The 22,154-nt window shown below is 46.3% G+C and overlaps 1 protein-coding gene across 2 annotated transcripts in view; it reads left to right on the top strand.

Moving 5' to 3' along the window:
• The window catches only part of LOC137525638 (parvalbumin, thymic CPV3-like), a 35,936-nt gene extending 21,755 nt beyond the window's left edge, over positions 1–14,181 (top strand). For both annotated transcript variants that reach the window (XM_068246790.1, XM_068246791.1), the window contains exons 4-6: positions 7,417–7,549; positions 11,406–11,515; positions 13,906–14,181. In XM_068246790.1, coding sequence (XP_068102891.1) covers positions 7,417–7,549; positions 11,406–11,515; positions 13,906–13,931 — 269 coding nt within the window. In that variant the 3' untranslated portion in view covers positions 13,932–14,181. The remainder of the gene's footprint in view (positions 1–7,416; positions 7,550–11,405; positions 11,516–13,905) is intronic.
• The last annotated feature ends 7,973 nt before the right edge of the window (positions 14,182–22,154 follow it).

The raw sequence follows: 22,154 nt of genomic DNA, 5'->3' as shown, positions 1-22,154 counted from the left end.
TCCAAGTTCTGATAACTGATTGATTATTGTAATTGAATATTGTAATTAGTTAGTTGTACTCACTGTTACTACTTACTGTACTAGGAGTCTCGGACACTCAGTCACTGTTCATAGGCTACTAGCTCCTGCGTGTGTGCACTCACTGTCTGTGTACACACTACACACACTCTATTTCCTTCTGATAACTGATTGATTATTGTAATTAGTTAGTTGTACTTACTGACTGTTACTACTTACTTACTTACTGTACTAGGGACACTCACTCAGTCACTGTTCATAGGCTAGCTCCTGCGCGTGTTTGCGCGTGCGTGCACTCACTGTCTGTAGTGTACACACACTAAATTTACTTGTGATTACTACTGATTATTGTAAGTTGTAACTGCTAGTTGTACTTCCTGACTGTTACTACTTACTTACTGTACTAGGGACACTCACTCAGTCACCTCACCCACCAACCCACTCCATTAAAGTACCCCACTTTTCACCCGCCCTTTTAAAAAACTTTTGTCTATACGCCCAAAACATCGAAGATGTCTGGAAGTGGCAGCCAGCGCGGTTTGGGCAAGGGGAAGGGCAGCAAGGGAATCAGGAGGAGAGGGAGCAGCATTGTGGCAAGCCGCGGGCGCGCCACCATGCACAGTTCCGCAGCAGCAGCGTCAGTGGCTAACATTCCTCCCATAGCCACTGGCCGTGGACGCCTTGGGCGCCGCCCAGCAGGAGCATCTGCAACTCACGCTGCAGAGACACAGCAGCAGCAGCGTGTAGCACCTGCTCCGATTTTCCTCCAGCCGGGTCGGAAACGTCCCATTGAGGAAAAGCATGCAGACACTGTGGTGCAACTCATGACGGAGGATGAGCAGCCCGCCATCAGCTCTGCATCTGAGGCCTCCACCCTCACCACCACCACCACCACCCCTGTTCGCAGCAGCCGCCCAGCAGGGTCTGGGGAGGAGACCAGTTCACCGTCACTCGCCGACCTGTCATTCAGCAGTCTTTTGACCCCAGGCATCATGAGTAAATTGTCTGCTGTTGTTGGCGATCTTGAGGAGGAGATGCTGATGGGCACTTTGGGGGATGAGGGATTGGACAGCAAGACTGTGGCGACAGTCAAGCAGCCCATCCATGCATCAGGAGAGGAGTTTGGGGGGTCCTCATCCCAGCAGGACATGTTTCAGGAGGGGGAGGATGTTGATGACCCGGTGACAGACAGAGACTGGGTGCCACCACCTCCAGGGGATGTCGTCCTCAGCAGCTCTGAGGAGGAGGAGGAGGATGCTCTTGTGGGCCTTGCAAGGCGGCGCATCATTGCAAGCATTGGCAGCAGCAGTAGGCAGGTCCCACAGCCTGCTGGTGTCTCAGGCTCAGCAGCAGCAGCAGCAGCATCTGCCAGTACCACCACCAGCCGCACCCAAGCCCCCCAAGCCCCCCCCCAAACCACCACAGGGAGACAGGCAGCAGCGCTTCCATGCCGTAGGGGGATGTTTCTGTCACCAATCTGGCGCTTTTTCACCATGCCCACAGTGTACAGCAAGTACGCCACTTGCAACCACTGTCAGCGGAAGTTGAGCAGAGGTGCAGACCCCTTAAAGTTCTGCACCAGCTCGCTCATCAACCACCTTGCTGCGAAACATTTCCACCAGCATCAGGAGTTCCAGAGGCTGAAGGCATCTGGTGCTGGCAGTGGCACCACACCCATCACTGCACAGCCTTCAGCAGCAGCAGCAACAGCAGCCACCCGCCCTCCTGCTCCTCCAGCAGCACCAGCAGGAGTGCGGAAACGCACTGCTCCTCCCCCCTCTGCAACTCCTGCCGCCGACACTGAGGCCTGTTCTGGCAGCCAGTCCTCAGTGGCCTCCTCCGCTGTGTCTGCTGATTCCCGTGCCAGCAAAAGGCCACGCCAGAGCCTTTTGAGCGAGTCCTTCCAGGGGGTGGTTAGGGCTCTGCCTCCCAGCAGCCGTCGCGTGCGGCAGCTGAACGGCTTTCTGGCACGGGCCATGTGCTCCCAACTCCTGCCGTACACGCTCGTGCAGGAGGGGAGCGACATTCGTGCGCTGCTTGCTTGCGCAGCCCCAGACTGGCAGCTCCCCAGCAGACACTTTTTCTCCCGCAAGGCCATTCCTGCACTGCACCGCTTTGTGATGGCCAATGTGGAGCGAGGGCTGGAGCACGCGGTTGGTGAAAGGGTCCACGTCACCATGGACTCCTGGAGCAGCCGCTTCGGGACAGGCCGCTACCTGTCCTTCACTGTCCACTGGGTCAGCTTGGTGGAAGGGGGTGAGGATGGGAGAGCAGCAGCGGGCACAGCAGCAGCAGCAACACAGTGGGTGGTGCCACCCCGCAGGGTCAGGGGAACTGCAGCAGGTTCCTCCGATCCTCTGCCATCCTCCGGCACACCTGGCCAAACCCCCCGCCTCAGCAGCAGCGTGAAGGCCCGCCACTGCCAAGCGCTGCTGCACTTGGTCAGCCTTGGGAAGACCAAGCTGACGGCAACCCATGTGTTGGCCAAACTCCAGGAGCAGGAGAGGATTTGGCTGACCCCCAGAGGCCTCAGAGTCGGAGAGGTGGTGGCCGACAATGGGGCCAATCTGGTTGCCGCAATAGACAGGGGAAACCTGACCCACATCCCCTGTCTTGCCCACGTGCTGAACCTGGTAGTGCAGAAGTTCTTGCGCACCTACCAGGGGATGGGCGAACTGCTGGAAACGGCAAGGAACGTTGTGCGTCACTTCCGGCGCTCAGCTGCAGCCTGTGCGAGCCTGGAAGACGTGCAAAAGGAGCTGGATCTGCCACGCCATCGGCTGATCCTTGACGTTCCGACTCGCTGGAACTCCACCCTGGCGATGTTGGAGCGTCTGGTTGAACAGAAGCGCGCTGTCAAACAGTACCTTGCCCTGGCCACTGTTTCCGCCGCTCAGAGAAGGGACAAGACCAGCAACATCCCGTCCATCGTCCCCGATGATGACTGGAGGCACATGCAGCAGGTGTGCTTAGTGCTTGCTCCCTTTCTGCAGGCCACTAACATGGTGAGCAGGGACCATGCTATGGTCTGCGAGTGGGTGCCCCTGGTTTGTCTGCTGAACAGGGCCCTCGATGCTTTGCTGGAACAGGGAGCGGCAGCCTTGGACCAGCAGGAGCGGCAAGCAGCTGCACAGTCCACCTCTGAGGGGGAGGAGGAGGAGGACTTGGTGGAGGTCCCTGACCTTGCTGCTGATGAGGGGGATCAGCACAGTGCAGCTGAGTTGGTGCGGGGGTGGAGAGAGGATGAGGCTGACGAGGCAGAGGAGGAGGATGAGGACAGCAGCACTGCCGTCGATGTGCCAGCAGACGTGGCCCGCCTCTTCCCAATGGCAGCGCACATGCTGACGTGCCTGCGCAGAGACCCCAGGGTGATCCAGATGAAGCAGAGGGAGGACATCTGGATCAGCATGATGTTGGACCCACGCCTCAAGGGGAAGTTGAGCCAGTTCCTGCCGCCTGCAGGAGGAGACCCAGCGCAACAAATAAGGAGCTTGCAGCAGGCCCTTGTTGAGCGCTTGGAGGAAGCCTTCCCCCAGCCTTCCACCCCCACTGTCCAGCAGCCAGCACAGAGGCAGCAGCAGGTGCCTGCATCCAGCAGCAAGCGCCCCACAGACCTGCTGTCTCTCAGCCACGAGCTCTACAGGACTGTAGAGGCTCCGGCAGCAGTGACTAGAGAGGAGGTGCATGCAGCAGCATCCTCCACCGGTCACAGCCAGCGCATGACCCGCATGGTGGCTGACTACATGGGGTCCTACAGCGGGCTTGACAGCGATGCCCCTGTTGATCCCATGGAGTATTGGGTCAAGCGCCTGGAGATCTGGAGCGAGCTGGCGCAGTACGCCCTGGAAGTGCTGTCCTGCCCCCCTTCCAGCGTGCTGTCCGAGCGCTGCTTCAGTGCAGCTGGTGGTGTGGTCACCGAGAAACGCTCACGTCTGTCTCACAAGTCTGTGGACAGACTGACGTTTCTCAAGATGAACCAGGCGTGGGTGGAAGGCGAGTTCCTGGCCCCTGTTGTCGGCGAGAGGGGGACATGAACTGGCTAAGAACCATCGTTAATGTGCCTTACCACCCTTTACCACCTCCTGGCTCCTGCTCACTAAGCCAGCCTGGTTCACTTTGACTATTACGTCGCCTGCAGCCACACATTTTACACCTACAGTGGGCTGCTGTGTACTGCCCTTCTGCTGTCTGTCTGTGTTTCCCACTGCCAGGGTACACAGATTTACCTTCTGCTGCCACTCTGCCACCAGCTATTACGTCAAACAATAGCTATATATCTGTGTAATTTGTTTTACAAACAAAACCAAAAAACCATAAAAAAAAAAAAAAAAAAAGGTTTAATTTTTCTGAGGTGCCCGGGTTGAAAACTGTGTTGTCCCAGTTGTGTATTGGACACGATGTGGGCTGCACGACCGCTGTCTGGGACCTCCTGTTGTGTTCATTTACGGCCTGGTATCACCGCTAGGTACCAGGGCTATTATGTCACGCTGCCTGCCTGCTGCCACACTCACACTACTCCTCCATTCCTCCTGATGATGCTGCTGTCTGTCTGTGTTTCCCAACGCCAGGGTACACAGATTTACCTTCTGCTGCCACTCTGCCACCAGCTATTACGTCAAACAATAGCTATATCTGTCTGTGTAATTAGTTGTAAAACCAAAACTACAAAACCATAAAAAAAAAAAAGGTTTAATTTTTCTGAGGTGCCCGGGTTGAAAACTGTGTTGTCCCAGTTGTGTATTGGACACAATGTGGGCTGCACGACCGCTGTCTGGGACCTCCTGCCTGCTGTGTTTATTTACAGCCCTGGTATCACCGCTAGGTACCAGGGCTATTATGTCACGCTGCCTGCCTGCTGCCACACTCACACTACTCCTCCATTCCTCCTGCTGATGCTGCTGTCTGTCTGTGTTTCCCAACGCCAGGGTACACAGATTTACCTTCTGCTGCCACTCTGCCACCAGCTATTACGTCAAACAATAGCTGCTCACATTACTCCTTCATTCCTCCTGCTGCTGCTGCTGCTGTCTGTCTGTCTGTGTTTCCCAACGCCAGGGTACACAGATTTACCTTCTGCTGCCACTCTGCCACCAGCTATTACGTCAAAAAATAGCTATATCTGTGTAATTGGTTGTAAAACCAAAACTACAAAACCATAAAAAAAAAAAAGGTTTAATTTTTCTGAGGTGCCCGGGTTGAAAACTGTGTTGTCCCAGTTGTGTATTGGACACGATGTGGGCTGCACGACTGCTGTCTGGGACCTCCTGCCTGCTGTGTTTATTTACAGCCCTGGTATCACCGCTAGGTACCAGGGCTATTATGTCACGCTGCCTGCCTGCTGCCACACTCACACTACTCCTCCATTCCTCCTGCTGATGCTGCTGTCTGTCTGTGTTTCCCACCGCCAGGGTACACAGATTTACCTTCTGCTGCCACTCTGCCACCAGCTATTACGTCAAACAATAGCTGCTCACATTACTCCTCCATTCCTCCTGCTGCTGCTGCTGCTGTCTGTCTGTCTGTGTTTCCCAACGCCAGGGTACACAGATTTACCTTCTGCTGCCACTCTGCCACCAGCTATTACGTCAAAAAATAGCTATATCTGTGTAATTGGTTGTAAAACCAAAACTACAAAACCATTAAAAAAAAAAAAAAAAGGTTTAATTTTTCTGAGGTGCCCGGGTTGAAAACTGTGTTGTCCCAGTTGTGTATTGGACACAATGTGGGCTGCACGACCGCTGTCTGGGACCTCCTGCCTGCTGTGTTTATTTACAGCCCTGGTATCACCGCTAGGTACCAGGGCTATTATGTCACGCTGCCTGCCTCATTGACTGCCTGCTGCCACACACTCATCCTCCTCCTCCTGCTGCTGAATTTACCTCCTGCTGTCTGTGTGTTTCCACTGCCAGGGAGCACATACAATGGCGCTTCCAACATGCGTGCGCCACCAGCTATTTGTTACGCTCAAAAATAGCTGCATTTCTTTAAAAAAAAAAATTTGAAAAGAGAAATAAGTGAAGAAGAAGACGATATAGAAGAAGATGAAGAAGAAGAAGATGAAGATGATGAAGAAGAAGAAGATGAAGAAGATGAAGATGATGAAGAAGAAGAAGATGAAGAAGAAGATGAAGATGATGAAGAAGAAGAAGATGAAGATGAAGAAGATGAAGATGATGAAGAAGATGAAGAAGAAGATGAAGAAGAAGATGAAGAAGAAGAAGATGAAGAAGAAGAAGATGAAGAAGATGAAGAAGATGAAGAAGAAGAAGATGAAGATGATGAAGAAGAAGAAGATGAAGAAGATGAAGAAGATGATGAAGAAGAAGAAGAAGATGAAGAAGATGAAGAAGATGAAGAAGATGAAGAAGATGAAGAAGATGAAGATGATGAAGAAGATGAAGAAGAAGAAGAAGATGAAGAAGTTGAAGATGAAGTAGATGTAGAAGAAGAAGAAGAAGAAGAAGATGAAGAAGATGAAGAAGAAGATGAAGAAGATGAAGAAAAAGAAGATGAAGAAGAAGAAGATGATGATGAAGAAGATGAAGAAGAAGAAGAAGAAGATGAAGAAGATGAAGATGAAGAAGATGAAGAAGAAGAAGATGAAGATGATGAAGAAGAAGAAGATGAAGAAGAAGATGAAGATGATGAAGAAGAAGAAGATGAAGAAGAAGAAGATGATGATGAAGAAGATGAAGAAGATGAAGAAGATGAAGAAGAAGATGAAGAAGTTGAAGATGAAGTAGATGTAGAAGAAGAAGAAGAAGAAGATGAAGAAGATGAAGAAGATGAAGAAGAAGATGAAGAAGATGAAGAAGAAGATGAAGAAGATGAAGAAAAAGAAGATGAAGAAGAAGAAGATGATGATGAAGAAGATGATGATGAAGAAGATGAAGAATAAGAAGAAGAAGACAATATAAAAGAAGAAGATATAGAAGAAGATATAGAAGAAGAAGATATAGAAGAAGAAGATATAGAAGAAGAAGAAGAAGAAGATATAGAAGATAAAGAAGAAGAAGAAGAAGTATATACAGTACTGAACAAATTTCTGGACACAACTTCTCTTTTCAACTTTTTTTTTTTAAAGGAACATCCCCACATAATCACTTGCTGTTGTTACTTGGAAAAAAAGAGGTTTCTTGCATCATTCACCCTCAAAACAAGTGTTGGAAGCTATTTAAGGCCATTTCAAATAGTCAGCTCGAATAATGAGCTCGAATACCGACTCGAATAGTGAGCTCGAATTCCGAGGTCGAATCGAATAGTAAAAATTATTCGACTCGAATATTCGACTGATCTCGAATAATTTACTATTCGAATTCGACCTAACTCGAATTTTGAAAAGGGGTATTTGAGCACCACTACTATACTGTATTTTGATAACCTTCTTTTGCATTTCAGCTCCTGACACCTTTAATTTCAAGAAATTCTTCCAGACTTCTGGGATGACTAAAAAGTCAGCCGGCCAAGTGAAAGACGCCTTCCTTGTGATAGACAACGATCAGAGTGGCTTCATCGAAGAGCACGAGCTCAAGTAAGACAATAGTTTCAATATAAAAGTTGTAACTGTCTTCCACATCATGAAATGTACCTTTGTTATTTGTTTTTTTAAAAAACAACATTGTTTTACTCTTTTCATGAGCATAAACAGTATCTCACAAAAATGAGTACACCTTTCACATTTTTGAAAATATTTTATTATAGCTTTTCATGGGACAACACTGGGGATATGACACTTTGATACACTATAAAGTATTCAGTGTGCAGCTTGTATAAGCAGTGCTTGAAATTAAGATTACACTTACCTGGGGCTTCTTCCAGCTTCTGCGCATGCGCAGACCTGTCACGCCGGCCACCATGATGATGCGAAGCGGCTGGTGTGATGACGCCATGCGTCATTAAAGGGACTCCGAGCAGTAAATAAATACAAAAAATCGGAACTTACCTGGGGCTTCCTCCACCCCATCGTAGGTCGGGAGGTCCCTCGGCGTCCCTCTGGCTCCTCTCCCAGGGCCTGGCCAGAAATGGCTCCCGGCGACAGTCTTCCTGAAAGACTTCTTCCTGAAAGGTGACGTCGGTCGTCACCACGCGGGCCGCCCCACGTCATCACGGTGGCCGGCGTGACAGTACTGCGCATGGAAGAAGCCTCAGGTAAGTGTACTCTTTTAATTTCAGGCACTGCTCGGGGTCCCGGGGTTTAATGTCTAAACTGCTGGCAACAAAAGTGAGTGGACAGTGGAGGAGTGTAATATGGGGGCCATTCCTCCCCCTTCTGCAGAGTAGCTCAGTGGAGCAGTTTAATATCTACCTACTCCAGTGCTGCTTCAGGTCTCCACTGATGTCATACACTCTATTCTGCATACCTCTGGCTCCTGGGGTATGTCACGTGATCAGGAGAAGGCAGTATGGAAGCACAGAGTGTGCAACTACCAGGAAGAACAGAAGAGACACAACACATCATTGAAGCAGGTAACTACTACACTGCTCCGCTGCGCTACTCTGCTTTGTGGGGAGATGGTGACGGGGGGCTGGTGGGGAAGCATGTGTGTTTTATCAGGCATGGTGGGGAGGGGTTTGGATCCCAGGAGGATCCCCATGCTAGTTTTGTTGTGGGGGGTTTTGCAGGTTATCGCTGTGCCCTTGCTCTTGCTCAAACTGACAATGTTTGGGGGGCTCCTCTGGATGGGAAGGCAGTGTGCTGTCACTCTTTTACTGCTTACAATGATAGTCATTTGAAGCTCTCTAGGGCTGCATTCGGCCCGCAGGCTTTGAGTTTGACACCTGTGTATTGTGGTGATGTTTTCCCACTTCTGGCCAGAGTAGTGCTGATTCTTCAGGAGGTTTGCCTAAAACATGAGCATTCATTTGCAAGAGCTGCTTTTGACAGCTTACAACAGTAAAAGCCTCCCCCCCCCCTTCCTTTAACCACTTGATGCCCCACCCTTTACCCCCCCTTAAGGACCAGCGCTGTTTTTAGTGATCTGTGCTGGGTGGGCTCTGCAGCCCCCAGCACAGATCAGGGTGCAGGCAGAGCGACCAGATCGCCCCCCTTTTCTCCCCCCTATGGGGATGATGTGCAGGGGGGGTCTGATCGCTCCTGCCTGCCTGAGGTTTGCGGGGGGGGGCACCTCAAAGCCCCCCTCCGCAGCGAAATTCCCCCCCCTCCCTCTCCTACCTGTCATTCCCGGTGATCCGGGCTGCACAGGACGCTATCCGTCCTGTGCAGCCAGTGACAGGACGTCCCCTGTCACATGGTGGCGATCCCTGGCCGCTAATTGGCCGGGGATCGCCGATCTGCAGCAGCGCCGTACAATGTAAACAAAGGAGACATATGTCTCCTACGTTTACATTTAGTCTGCGAGCCGCAATCAGCGGCTCGCAGACTATTCACGGAGACCCGCTCCGTGATCTGACAGGAAACGGCCGCTCGCGCGAGAGGCCTTTCCTGTTTAATTAGGGAGGCACCTGGCGACGCAGATCTGCGTCGCTGGTCCTCCAGCTACCACTTTGCCGCCGCACGGTATGAGTGTGCGGTCAGCAAGTGGTTAATCTGCATGCATGCCACTAGAAAGCCCTCTCTCTTTTTCTACGGATGTGCACATCTAAAGGGATGCAGGGGAAATCTCTTTGAATGTGCCCTGCTCCTGCATCTTGTGGTTTTTTTTTTACGTTCTGCTGTTCCGCCCGCAGTGCATATTTACCAATGGAGTAAGGAGTAGGATGAAGGGTCACCTTCTATTGGCTGTCTCCTTTGTTTGTCCAGTTTACCACATGGCTAATTGTCAGTTACCGACAGCTCCAGGCTGGAGATAAATACCGATCATCTCACTTGTTTTACCAAATGCCCTCAACTTTGAGAATTGACATTTATTGAGGTATTTACCACACTAGTCAGTAATTGACCTCACAAATCAGTCATTTTACTTTTCTATGAGGTAGCATACTTGGTGAATTTGCAATTAACAAATTGTTCCATAAACTCTGCTGTTTTCTGCATGTGGTAATGGTTAAAGATACACTGAAGTGAAAAAATATATGATATCATGAATTGGTTGTGTAGTAGGGGTAATTACTAGAACATTGGTAGCAAAAAAAATATACTCATATTTTTATTTTCAGTTATACAGCTTTTTTTTTATAACAATGCATCATTCTCTAATGCTGGGTACACACGATGAGATTTCCCGTTCGATTCCCGGATCGATTCGATTAAATCAAACATGTTCGATTGGATTTCGATCGTTTTTTCTGTCGATTTTGCATACCTATCATGAAAAAAATCGATCGAAATCCAATCGAACATGTTTGATTTAATCGAATCGATCCGGGAATCGAACGGGAAATCTCATCGTGTGTACCCAGCATAAAGCCCAATCTACACGATACGATTCTTTATACGATTCGATTACGATTCTATTTACAATCCGATGAAATCCGACATCTCCGATCAGGATTCGGTTCGATTCAATTCGATTTGCCATTGCAAAACAATGGCAAATCGAATTGAATCGGATCGAATCCTGATCGGACGTGTTGGATTTAATCGGATCGTAAATAGAATCGTAATCGAATCGTATAAAGAATCGTATCGTGTAGATTGGGCTTTAATACTTGCTGCTTACACATTACTCAGCACTCTAAAAGATTTTGCAGAACAGGCAGTGAACGTTTGACCTGTCCTGAACTGTTTTCTGAAAAAGAATAACACAATACAGCTGAGATAACCTAATCAGAAGTCAGAGCTCTCCAGGACTTTCAAAGTAGCAGAGCTCAATGGCTATTTGCATAGATAACAACTGGAGTTTCTTAACTCTTCCTGTACTAGAAACAAATATTAGACTTATGTCTCTGCTCCTAATGCTTTATTTCTTAGCTGTACTACACAACCAAATTATTATATCATAATTTTTTTTCGCTTCAGTGTCTCTTTAATGAATCGAGCCCTGTGAACCCCTTCTATTGAATCTATCACATCAGCACATTATCTGAACGGTCTGCCAGATAAACCCCCTTATAAATATTTACTGTCTGCTAGACATATGTTTTTCTATTACACTCTCGGTTTGCATGCTATAAGAGCAGCATCAGGGCAAAAATTGCTCGGACAGGTTGGAAAAACTTGACCAGTCACCCGTTTCCACTTAACAAGCTGACATCGATAGTGTTGGTTTCTGGCTCCTAGCTCCGACCCCCCCCCCCACCCCACACACACACTTGCTTTATTATTGCAGGAATAGAATAGCACAGCTAAGCTCATGCTCACATATCTGGCTGCCCTCTGATGTTAGCAGGCAACGTTACACCACCAGAAGTCAGGAATTGATCCCATTGCCTTGAAATATGCACAAGTGGATCCTATAGCTTTTAAAAAGGATACCTTTCTTCTTTAGATTTTTCCTTCAGCGTTTTGATCCGAGCGCCAGAGAACTAACCTGTTCTGAAACAAGGGAATTTATGGCTGCTGCTGATCACGACAGAGATGGGAAAATTGGAGCTGAAGGTGAGTGAAATATTTAGGCAGAGGTAAGATTATACTGTATCCAGTGTAACAGACAAGATGGTTCAAATAGTGTTTTGTTCCTGTTAAAGCCCTAGTTCACCATCTCATTTTTAAATGTGTTTGATTACACAGGTAGTCAACGGTTACAAACAAGTTAGGGACTGTAGGTTTGTTGTAAAAGAGGAACTATACTGAAAATAATGGAATTGATAAAATTGCTAACTTTTTACAATATTGCTTTATAAATGATTAAGGCCTGGGACCCACTAGCAGCGTTTTTCTAAGTGCTTGTGATTTGCAAAGCTCTTGCAAAATTAATGCTATGAGTTGGATCACACACATAGTATTACATTAGCTTTTCAGATCACAAGTGCTTAGAAAAGCGTTGCTAGTGGATCCCAGACCTTTGTCAGTGTTTGCCCATTGTAAAATCTTTTCTTTCCTTTCTTTCCTTGATTCACAATCTAAAATGTATCACTGTCAGGTGCAGCTCTGTGGAATGTTTGTATACTCCATGTTCTGAAGGCAGTAGAAAATATACCTTGTCTCCCAGGATGCTCTGGAGGGAGAAATTGCACATAATAAGCAACCTATGTTAAGTCACTGGGAGGGCAGGGCTACATACCAATATACAGCAAAATATAGATATAGGAAGTGTTTCTGATGCTGAAACCAGGATAATTAAAATTATTTATCCGGAATAATTTGCTATATTCTACTATATGTACAGTAAATACAGTGCCTCTTTAAGTTGAATTTGTATGTAAGTCAGAACAGGAACATCTATATATTATTATAAATGTGCCTGTGCAACACATGCTTTATATGCCTCTTCCACAAGCGTCTTCTGCCTTTTCTGTATTTCTCTGTGCCCCATGTGCTTCCTCTGCCCCCTCTGTGCCCCATGTGCTTCCTCTGTTCCCTTTATGTGCCTTCTATGCTTCCTTTGTGCTTACTGTGCTTCCTCTGCCCCCTCTGTGCCCCATGTGCTTCCTCTGCTCCCTTTATGTGCCTCCTATGCTTCCTTTGTGCCTACTGTGCTTCCTCTGCGTCCCGTGTGCTTCCTCTGCTCCCTTTATGTGCCTCCTATGCTTCATTTGTGCCTACTGTGCTTCCTCTGCCCCCTCCTGTGTCCCATGTGCTTCCTCTGCTCCCTTTATGTGCCTCCTATGCTTCCTTTGTGCCTACTGTGCTTCCTCTGCCCCCTCCTGTGTCCCATGTGCTTCCTCTGCTCCCTTTATGTGCCTCCTATGCTTCCTTTGTGTCTACTTCGCTACCTCTGCCCCCTCTGTGTCCCATGTGCTTCCTCTGCTCCCTTTATGTGCCTCCTATGCTTCCTTTGTGTCTACTGTGCTACCTCTGCCCCCTCTGTGTCCCATGTGCTTCCTCTGCTCCCTTTATGTGCCTCCTATGCTTCCTTTGTGCCTACTGTGCTTCCTCTGCCCCCTCCTGTGTCCCATGTGCTTCCTCTGCTCCCTTTATGTGCCTCCTATGCTTCCTTTGTGCCTACTGTGCTTCCTCTGCCTCCTCTGTGTCCCATGTGCTTCCTCCATTTTCTTGCTTGCCTCTTATAAAACATTTTATTGAATTCAATATTTCTCCTAAGTTTTCCCCTTGGTAATCGTTTCATACCTTTTCAATAAAATGCCCCTTAAGCCACCAGCAAGCAAGAAAATTATCAGAATACGGTTGACAGTACTTTTCACCAGTTTTTGGTACTTTTTCAATTGCAGAGTTCTGAACAATTATTTTAATCAGATGATAAAGAATGATCTCCTAGGAGAAAACATAGGAGAAAAGTGAATTCAATAAAGGCCCATATGAAGCTGTGAAAATATCACTTGGAGAAAATGTAATTATGGTACACTTTCAATTATGATTGGCCAATCACTGACCAATTTTACCCCCTCCATGTAGAGCAAGGATTTGCCTACACAATGTGCTCATAGTATTCAAGATCTGTTGACCCTCATACTACATGGAGATGGTAAAATTGGTCAGTGATTGATCAATCATAATTGAAAGTGCGTACCAGGCTATAGGAGGAAAAGTGAAGGTTTTCCTTAGGTTCATATGCAATTAACTTTTTCTCATGAGTTTTCTCCTAGAAGTTTTACACCTTGTCAATAAAATGCCTTTTAAACACCAGCTAGAAAGAAAATACTAAAAATAATTTTGATAGTAGTTTTTTTGTCTACTTTTTGGTACTTTTTCAGTTGCATAGTGTAGAAAAGTTATTTTAAAAAGAAGTTGAAAAATGATCTCCTAGGAGAAAACTCAGGAGAAAAAGTAAATTGCATGTGGGCCATAAAGAGTCCTGATGATTTGTCTACAAGTGACCAAGTGTCGAACAATATTCTAATAAATAATTGTATGTCTTGAATTTGTAGAGTTCCAGGAACTGGTTCATTCATAGAAACACTGCAGGTCCCAGCAGTGTCCACAGCTCAGTGAACTTACCATGGAAACAAGGCATGCAGATTTAGGATGCTGTGCTTCACGTCTACTTTGATTGCCATCCATTCCACACCAGAACAAGTGAACGAGGCTTGCAAAAAGATGTATCACTTTGCCGGACCTGAATATTGGAGTTTTGTCATGTGGCATGCACTAACCATCACTGAACATCCTAACTGTCCAATAAACTCCTATATACTACGATATAAGTGTGTTTCTACAGTTATTTCATTTATGTTTTCGTATTTTGTTAAGGTCCTAGTTTGTCCTCTCTTTTAACTGCATTTCAAAGATATGCAGTTATGAAAAATAAAAATATGTAGCTGTTGCATTATAAATATCCATGTTTGCTGCTCTAAGTTGTAGGGGTGTAACTACATTAAGCCGGAGCCCCCTGCAGAGATCTGTTGGCCAGGTCCACTCCCCCAACCTCCATCACTAGGAAGGAGGAATGTGGGCTGGTAGCTACAGGGGTCTGGTTTTGTACGCAATTCAGAGTGGCAACCTGCTCCTGCCACGATACAGGACCCTATTCACTTCTTGTTCAGCTTTGCAAGTGCCATGTAGCCAGGCAATGACCATGAGGCTTCAGCCCCATATTATGTGAAGACCTTGATGTCTACAAGCCCCCCCCCCCCCCCCCCCAGCTCAACCCTCCTCCCCATGATGGCAACAGTATATACTTTAAATAACATCAAGACAGCTTGTCCTCAAAAAAACAAAAATAGGCAGGTACTCTCCCGAAATGACAAAATTAAGCAGCAAGTGCCAGTGAAAACCATGACTACTGTAATGGATGCCTCTTCCAGAAAACAACCCATGACAGACCACAATAACAGGCAGCATTCCAAGACAGCCAGCATCTATTACAGACCCCAATAACAAACAACTCTTAATGACAAACTTCTGTACTGGAACATTACCCTATTGACGAACTCCAGTAGCAGTTGACATCCAAGACACCCCCATTAGAAGCAACACCAGTAAAAGATCAGAACCTTGCTCTGTACACTCCTGATCACATTACGAATGTCTTGGGTAAGTGGCCATCACTCATGTGTTCTGATAATGTTCACCCCAGCCAGCATTTATCTATACCATGCGGCATTTCCCGCCTCCAAATCTCTGCCCATGTCCTCAGTGTGGGGGGAAAAAAAGGAAGGTGGTAGACGCCTGATTTGCAGCAGCTAATCTGCACCTCCAATAAGCTGCTATTTGGGGCACCAGCCTTGACTGTGCTGTACCCTGGATACATCTCTGCCCTTAGCAGTCTAATTATGTAACGCAGCTTCTCACTTTTCTGTTCCATTTAAACTTCACAAAGAAATAAATCTTAAGCCTTTAGATACTAACTAAACACAACATGGCTAACTCAGCTTTATAACACTCTGCATTGTACTTGTCAGTCAATGATCCCAGTGTATTTATAAATTAAAATTTACTTTGTGAAAATATATCTTACTGCTTTTCTCATGAATAGTTATGGTCATGTCTAGGAGAACTCATGGAGAACCATGTGATCAGTTTGGTCAGATGATACAGTATGTAAGTCTTTGATTTCCAAGTCATGATCATGTGTTAAAACAGCAAATCAGAGTTTTGCAAATTGATTAGCTGATCAAACACATCACATGCTTCTCCACGAGTTCTCCTAGACCTGACCACTACTCTTGAATGTGCTTCTCTAGGAAGAAAAACCTGCAATGCCAACAATGAAGCCTAATGCCACTAACAAGTTCATAATGTGGACCCTATACTACAAGCAGTTATGTGATGTGGATAGTAAATTATAGCTGGAGGCAGAAATGTATAAAACTTAGTTAATGTATTACCTTTGTTATAAACCAAGAAGTCTCCAGTGGTGTTTTTATTTTTTAATCACCTCTACAGCATTTTTTCTTATTATCTCTAAACCAATAGACTTAGGCTGCTTTCACAGTAAGACGTTACAGGCGCACGTTAGTGCAGACTGTAACGCAGCCCCACCGCGCAGTAATGAAAAATCAATGGGCTGTTCACAGTGCCCACGTTGCGTTGCATTGTAACGCAGCACATCCGTTGAGAGTGTTGCATGCTGTGCGTTATGCGCGGCTAAGCCATGTTAGACTGTGCGCACATGCTCAGTAGTGTTGGGGAGAAGTGGAGAGCGGCCAGGCACATGGCTAATTAATATTCACTGCACGGTGTGACGTGCAGTGTTTACTTCCTGGAGCGGCCGCTCTGTGCGGCGATTGGCCGGGCGGGACCACGTGATGCCGCATGCATGCAAGAGTACGCATCACGGCATCACGGACGCCAGAGTGAGCTGCACAACACGGCTCACTATGACGTCCACATCAGAGAGCACCAGGCATTGCGTTAGGGGCACGTTATGTTCCCTATAACGTCCCCTAAATGCAATGTCCTGGTGTGTAAGTAGCCTTAACCTAACACTAACCTACCCCAAGACCGTGACACCTAGCTCCATAATCTCTCCTGACCATCGTCACTCTGAAGATTTACATACTTACTTGTTGGCCTAGAAACTGTTGATAAATCCACTATTGGGTGCCTTCGTTTAATGCCTAATGCCGAAATGACACGGTGGTGAAACACTTATTCAGCCACAATATCAAAGGTATTATATTCCAATACTACACTTTCAGCAAAAACATCCAACAAATGAATTTATTGTTGAGTGGAAAAGAGAAAATGTAAAAAAAAGCTACAGGAAGGGTGCATTGCACAAATGATATGTGAAGTCAGAGCTCAGACAGGGTCTGCAATCCCCGGGGTTATTGCCTTCCATATTGCACACTTGTATTAAATACTGCACTAAACACTAGCCATACTGAGAAAGGAAGAGGAGGAAAGAACTCTGACATCCACAAACCTGTTCATCTAAAGGATAGCTTCTACTTTACATGTCAAACAGCCACTCACAGCACAGCAGACCTTCACAACAGAATGGCTTCCATTTTGAAGTTTAAAGAGACCCTGTAACAAATTTTTCAGCCTTAGTTCTTCTATCCTATAAGTTCCTATGCCTGTTCTAATGTGCTCTGGCTTAATGTAGCCTTTCCTAATTGCACTGTCTCTGTAATAAATCTTATCTCCTTTCCTCTGTAGTGTCTGTTGGGCTTGAATGTGTGGAATGTGCAGGGCTGCTTGTGATTGGATAGAAGCGATACACACCCTCTGCAGGCCCCCTGTACACTCTGTATGACTCACACACTCTGTTTATGTGAGCCTATCACAAGCTGGTTAGTTTGTTTGTAAACACTGCCTAAAACTATTAATTACAAGCCAGGATTGCAGCAGAGAGTGGCAGAAACAGCACAGAGGGGCACAGAAGAAAATAAGGAATAGAATGGTATGCTTTTTAGTGTAAGAATATTAGAGTACAGATTATCTTTAAATTTACTTCTGGCACTTAGATGTGCAAAGGGTGGTGCAAACATAGGTACATTTTTTTTCTAAATTATGACATTTTTCTTAAAATCCATAAAATGTGTTCCCCTACTAAGAATGGTCAATAAGATGTGAATAATTCCAATTGAAAATGGACCAATCAAATTTCAGCTTGGCAGGTCCTTTTTCAATCTGCATAAATGTATGTACAAAACTTGCATTATCCTGCATTAATTCAGAATTTATATTGATGTGTAAAATGAAATGTTGAGGGTTGAAAGACAAAAAAAAACGAGCTCATCCGCATTGTATCAGCTAACCAAAGGCTCAACAATGTTTGGAAGCATTACATGGACCGGACGGAAGAAAATGAAAAATTCCATCAAGGATGGGAGAACTCTACAGATACATTGCAATAAATTAGAATATCATTGAAAACTTAATTTATTTCAGTAATTCAATTCAAAATGTGGAACTCAGGTATTATTTAGAGTAATTATACACAGACTGATATATTTCAAATATTTATTCATTTTAATTTTGCCGATTATGGCCTGCAGGTAGTGAAAATCCAAAATTTAGTAACTCTGAAAACTATAATATTACATAAGACTAATAAAACAAAGATTTTTAATACTGAAATGTTGGCCTATTGAAAAGTATGCTCATGCAGGTACTTAATACTGGGTTGGGGCTATTTTTTTTTATTAATTACTGCATCGACGCGGCAAGTTCTAGAGTGGAGCTAACTCCCTCCTTTGCTGTACCTGTTTTGAATGCAAGATTTTGCATGTTTTTCAAGCTCTGCACATCTATGCAGATGGTTAATTTGGGTGCAGCATCTGTCTGGAAGTGCTGCCAATCTCTCCTGCTGTACAAAACAAATGTAAGTATACTCATGGCTAGCTGCATCCATGTGCTTCAGTTTGCATTCAAATTTTTAGATTAGGGATGAGTGCATAATTTGCATATGATTTGTATTCATGGTGTGTAATTTAGCCCCTAGGAGCGCTGTCAATTGTTTGCTGTCTCTTGAAATGAAAAAAAAAATATGTATACCATTTATGATTAGCAGCACCAGGTAAGAATTATGTTTTAACTAGTGATTAGGTCTCTTCCGTGGAGGCACGTCAATGCCGTGGAAGAGTCTAGTAGAGAATAATTTGTGCACATATTATTTATGCTGAAGCTAACGCCCTTCCTTGCTGTACCTGTTTTGAATGCAAGTTGTATAATTTGCCCCTTTTTTAGAGCTCTGCACATCCCTGCAGGTGGTTAATTTAGGTGCAGCCTCTGTGCTGCCAATCTCTCCTGCTGTACAAAACAGAGTGACCCAGCCCAGAATGCTTTGATAGCAGCCTTCAGCTTGTCTGCATTTGTGGGTCTAATGTCTCTCATGTTCCTGTTGACAATATCCAATAGATTTTCTGTGGGGTTTAGGTCAGGTGAGTTTGCTGAGCAATCAAACACAGCAATACCACGGTCATTTGCCACTTCCTTACCAGTTGTCACTGGCCCCTTAAAGACCATATACTTTTTTGTAAAAAAAAAACTGGGCTCACTGACATCATGCTGCACGGACAAATCTCTCTCGCCTTTCGCGACGCTCTCCCGTCGCTGCAGCCCACCTGTGAGCTCTGTGAGCTGGTCAGAAGCCAATTTCATTGGCTCCTGACCGTGTGATCACTGTGCAGAGTGAGTGGGTTGCAGCAATGGGAGAGCTGCACGACAGGCGGTAGCAGCGGGAGCGTGCGGTGTGTTATTTAAAATCTACACCCTGGCAGGGATAACAGGTCCAAAACATGGCATAGATTTTAATTACCATGGTCCAAAAGTGGTTAAACCAGATATTGTAGTTTTGGCAGAATAGGCAGATACCATTGCCAAATCCTGCTGGAAAATGAAATTCGTATTTCCATAATGTTTGTCAGCAGATGGAAGCATAACTTCCTGGTAGGCTGCACTGACTTTGGACTTGATAAAACACAGTGGACCAATACCAGCAAATTACATGGCCCCCCAAATTATCACTGACGGATTATTCACAGTGGGACGTTTCGGAGCTGCGTTATAAACTCTTATAATGCAGCTTACTGCACTGCAATGCTAATCCTATAGGACATTCACAGTGCGACGTTAGCATCGCATTGTAACGTTTGCTGCAGTGCGCTACCTCTAAACACACGTTACCAGGTAGAGGAAAGCATACTTTTCACTGCCTGCATACAGTACTGTACCTACCACATGCAACGGTAATGCAGCATTAGGTTCCCTGCACACTGCATCCGATTCCAATTTTGCGTTTTTCTGTTGATAGCATTCAGGGAAGATCAGAATTGCAATTTGGAATCCGAATCGCAAATCAGATTTGCAGTGTGCAGAGGGCCTCAATTTGCGTTACCATTTTTTTTTTGCATTGCGTTGCAGTGCTACGTTGTGACTTTAACGGCGCATTACAATGCAACGTCCCACTGTGAATAAGCCCTTACTGTGAAAATATCAAATTGCACCTCAAGCAACTTCAATTTTGTGTCTCTCTTTCTTAAGGCTTTGGGACCTTGATTTCCAAATGAAATGCAAAATTTACTTTAATCTGAAATGAGGGCTTTGGACCACTAAACAACAGTGCAGCAAATGTTCTCCTCAGACCAGGTACTTTTCTGACATTGGTGTGAGAAAACGCGGAGGAGCCGCTGCAAGTATTCAGAGTGAGGCGGCTGATTCTGCGTTTAGCATGGCATCTGGAGTGTTTAGGCACGCGTCCACTAGCGGGACGGAACGCGGAGAAACCGCTGCATGCCCAGCAGCGGAATCCGCGTCCGACGCGGCAGTCGGTACGCATAGGCCTATTACTGACACAATGGCTGAGCGCGGGGAAGCCGTCGCATGCTAGGTTGGCGGTGCGGCTGGCCCCGCGCTCGAACAGGCTGACGCATTGCAAAGCATGTCTGGTGTGGCTGGGACTGATAGTCCACACAGGTTCAGAAGGACGCGCGCGCTGAAAGGCAGAAAGCCTTTCAGACAACCCTTTTTCAGACAACTTATTTTCTCAGACAACCTTTCCGAGCACAGAACTCACGTCAAGTTTGTGCTGAACAAACTAAGACTGAACATGCTTTACGCCAAATTGGAGAAATGCATTTTTGAGAAAACTTCTGTCGCCTTTTTGGGGTACATAATTTCCACCTCGGGTCTTTCCATGGACCCTGCTAAGGTCTCTGCTGTGTTGGAGTGGCCCCAGCCAGTGGGCCTGAAGTCCCTTCAGAGATTTTTGGGATTTGCGAATTACTATAGAAGGTTCATAAAGGGGTACTCCACAGTCATAGCACCCCTTACCAGTCTCACTAAAAAAGGGGCAGATACAAACCACTGGTCCCCTGAGGCTCGAGTTGCTTTCTCCACTTTGAAAGAGTTGTTTTGCTCTGCACCCATTCTGAGACACGTGGACACCTCTTTTCCCTTCATTGTTGAGGTAGACGCCTCGGAGGTTGGAGTAGGGGCTGTGCTGTCTCAGCGCTCTGGGTTGCAGGGCAGATTGCACCCGTGCGCCTATTTCTCTCGTAGGTTTTCACCAGCAGAGAAAAGCTACGATATAGGTAACAGGGAACTTCTAGCCATTAAATTGGCCTTTGAAGAGTGGCATCATTGGCTAGAGGGGGCAGAACATACTATTACGGTTTACACAGATCACAAAAATTTGGAATACATTGAGGGGGCTAAGAGATTGAGCCCCCGTCAGGCTCGATGGTCATTGTTTTTCTTGAGATTTAGGTTTATAATTACGTACACTCCTGGTAGTAAAAACGTTAAGGCAGACACCCTGTCCAGATGCTTTGAGCCAGAGACAGCACAGCCCTCAGACCCAGAGACTATTATTCCACAGAAGGTTGTGTTGGCAGTCACTGAAACTTGGAAAGCCTGGAGGGAAACTTTAAGCCCTTTCCAACAGGAAAGCCTCAGGGGGTTATGTTTGTGCCACTGCCTTTTCGCCTTCAAATATTGCAGATGTTCCACTCGCACAAGAATGCTGGACATCCTGGGGCCTCCAGAACGCAGGACCTAGTCGCTAGGTGTGCTTGGTGGCCTTCATTGGCAACAGACTGCAAGGAGTATGTAAGAGAGTGTGCAGTATGTGCAAAAAGTAAACCCTCCCGCCTGGCACCTGTGGGAACGTTGCAGCCTTTGCCCACCCCGAGTGAACCGTGGACCCACTTGTCCATGGATTTTGTGGGGGAACTTCCGAAGTCTGAGGGCATGTCGGTCATTTGGGTGGTAGTTGACCGTTTCAGTAAAATGGCCCATTTTGTGCCCTTGAAAGGACTCCCCTCAGCCCAGGAACTGGTCGACCTTTTCATCATCCATGTTTTCCGTCTACATGGTATTCCGGAAAACATAGTGTCAGATCGGGGAGTCCAATTTATTTCCAGATTTTGGAGGGCATTTTGTCGTCAAATGGGCATGGAACTGTCATTTTCATCGGGCTACCACCCACAGACCAATGGTCAGACTGAGCGAGTGAATCAGTCATTGGAACAATTTTTAAGATGTTATGTTGCGGATGCGCAAAATGATTGGGTCAAGTTCTTGCCATTCGCAGAATTTGCGCACAATAATTTGAAAAGCTCTTCCTCTGGGTTTTCGCCATTTCAGGTGGTTACTGGGAGGTTGCCCAAATTCTCCCCATTGCCAGTAGCTTCCACTCCGTTTCCAGCTCTGGAGGCATGGCAAAAATCATTTAAGGACAATTGGGGGATTGTAAAGAATAATTTGGAAAAAGCTTTTTAAAGTCAGA

Source organism: Hyperolius riggenbachi, chromosome 7, assembly GCF_040937935.1.
Source record: "Hyperolius riggenbachi isolate aHypRig1 chromosome 7, aHypRig1.pri, whole genome shotgun sequence".
Classification (NCBI taxonomy): domain Eukaryota; kingdom Metazoa; phylum Chordata; class Amphibia; order Anura; family Hyperoliidae; genus Hyperolius; species Hyperolius riggenbachi.
The sequence above is the reverse complement of the archived record's forward strand: the minus strand, read 5'-3'. Positions and strand labels throughout refer to the sequence as shown.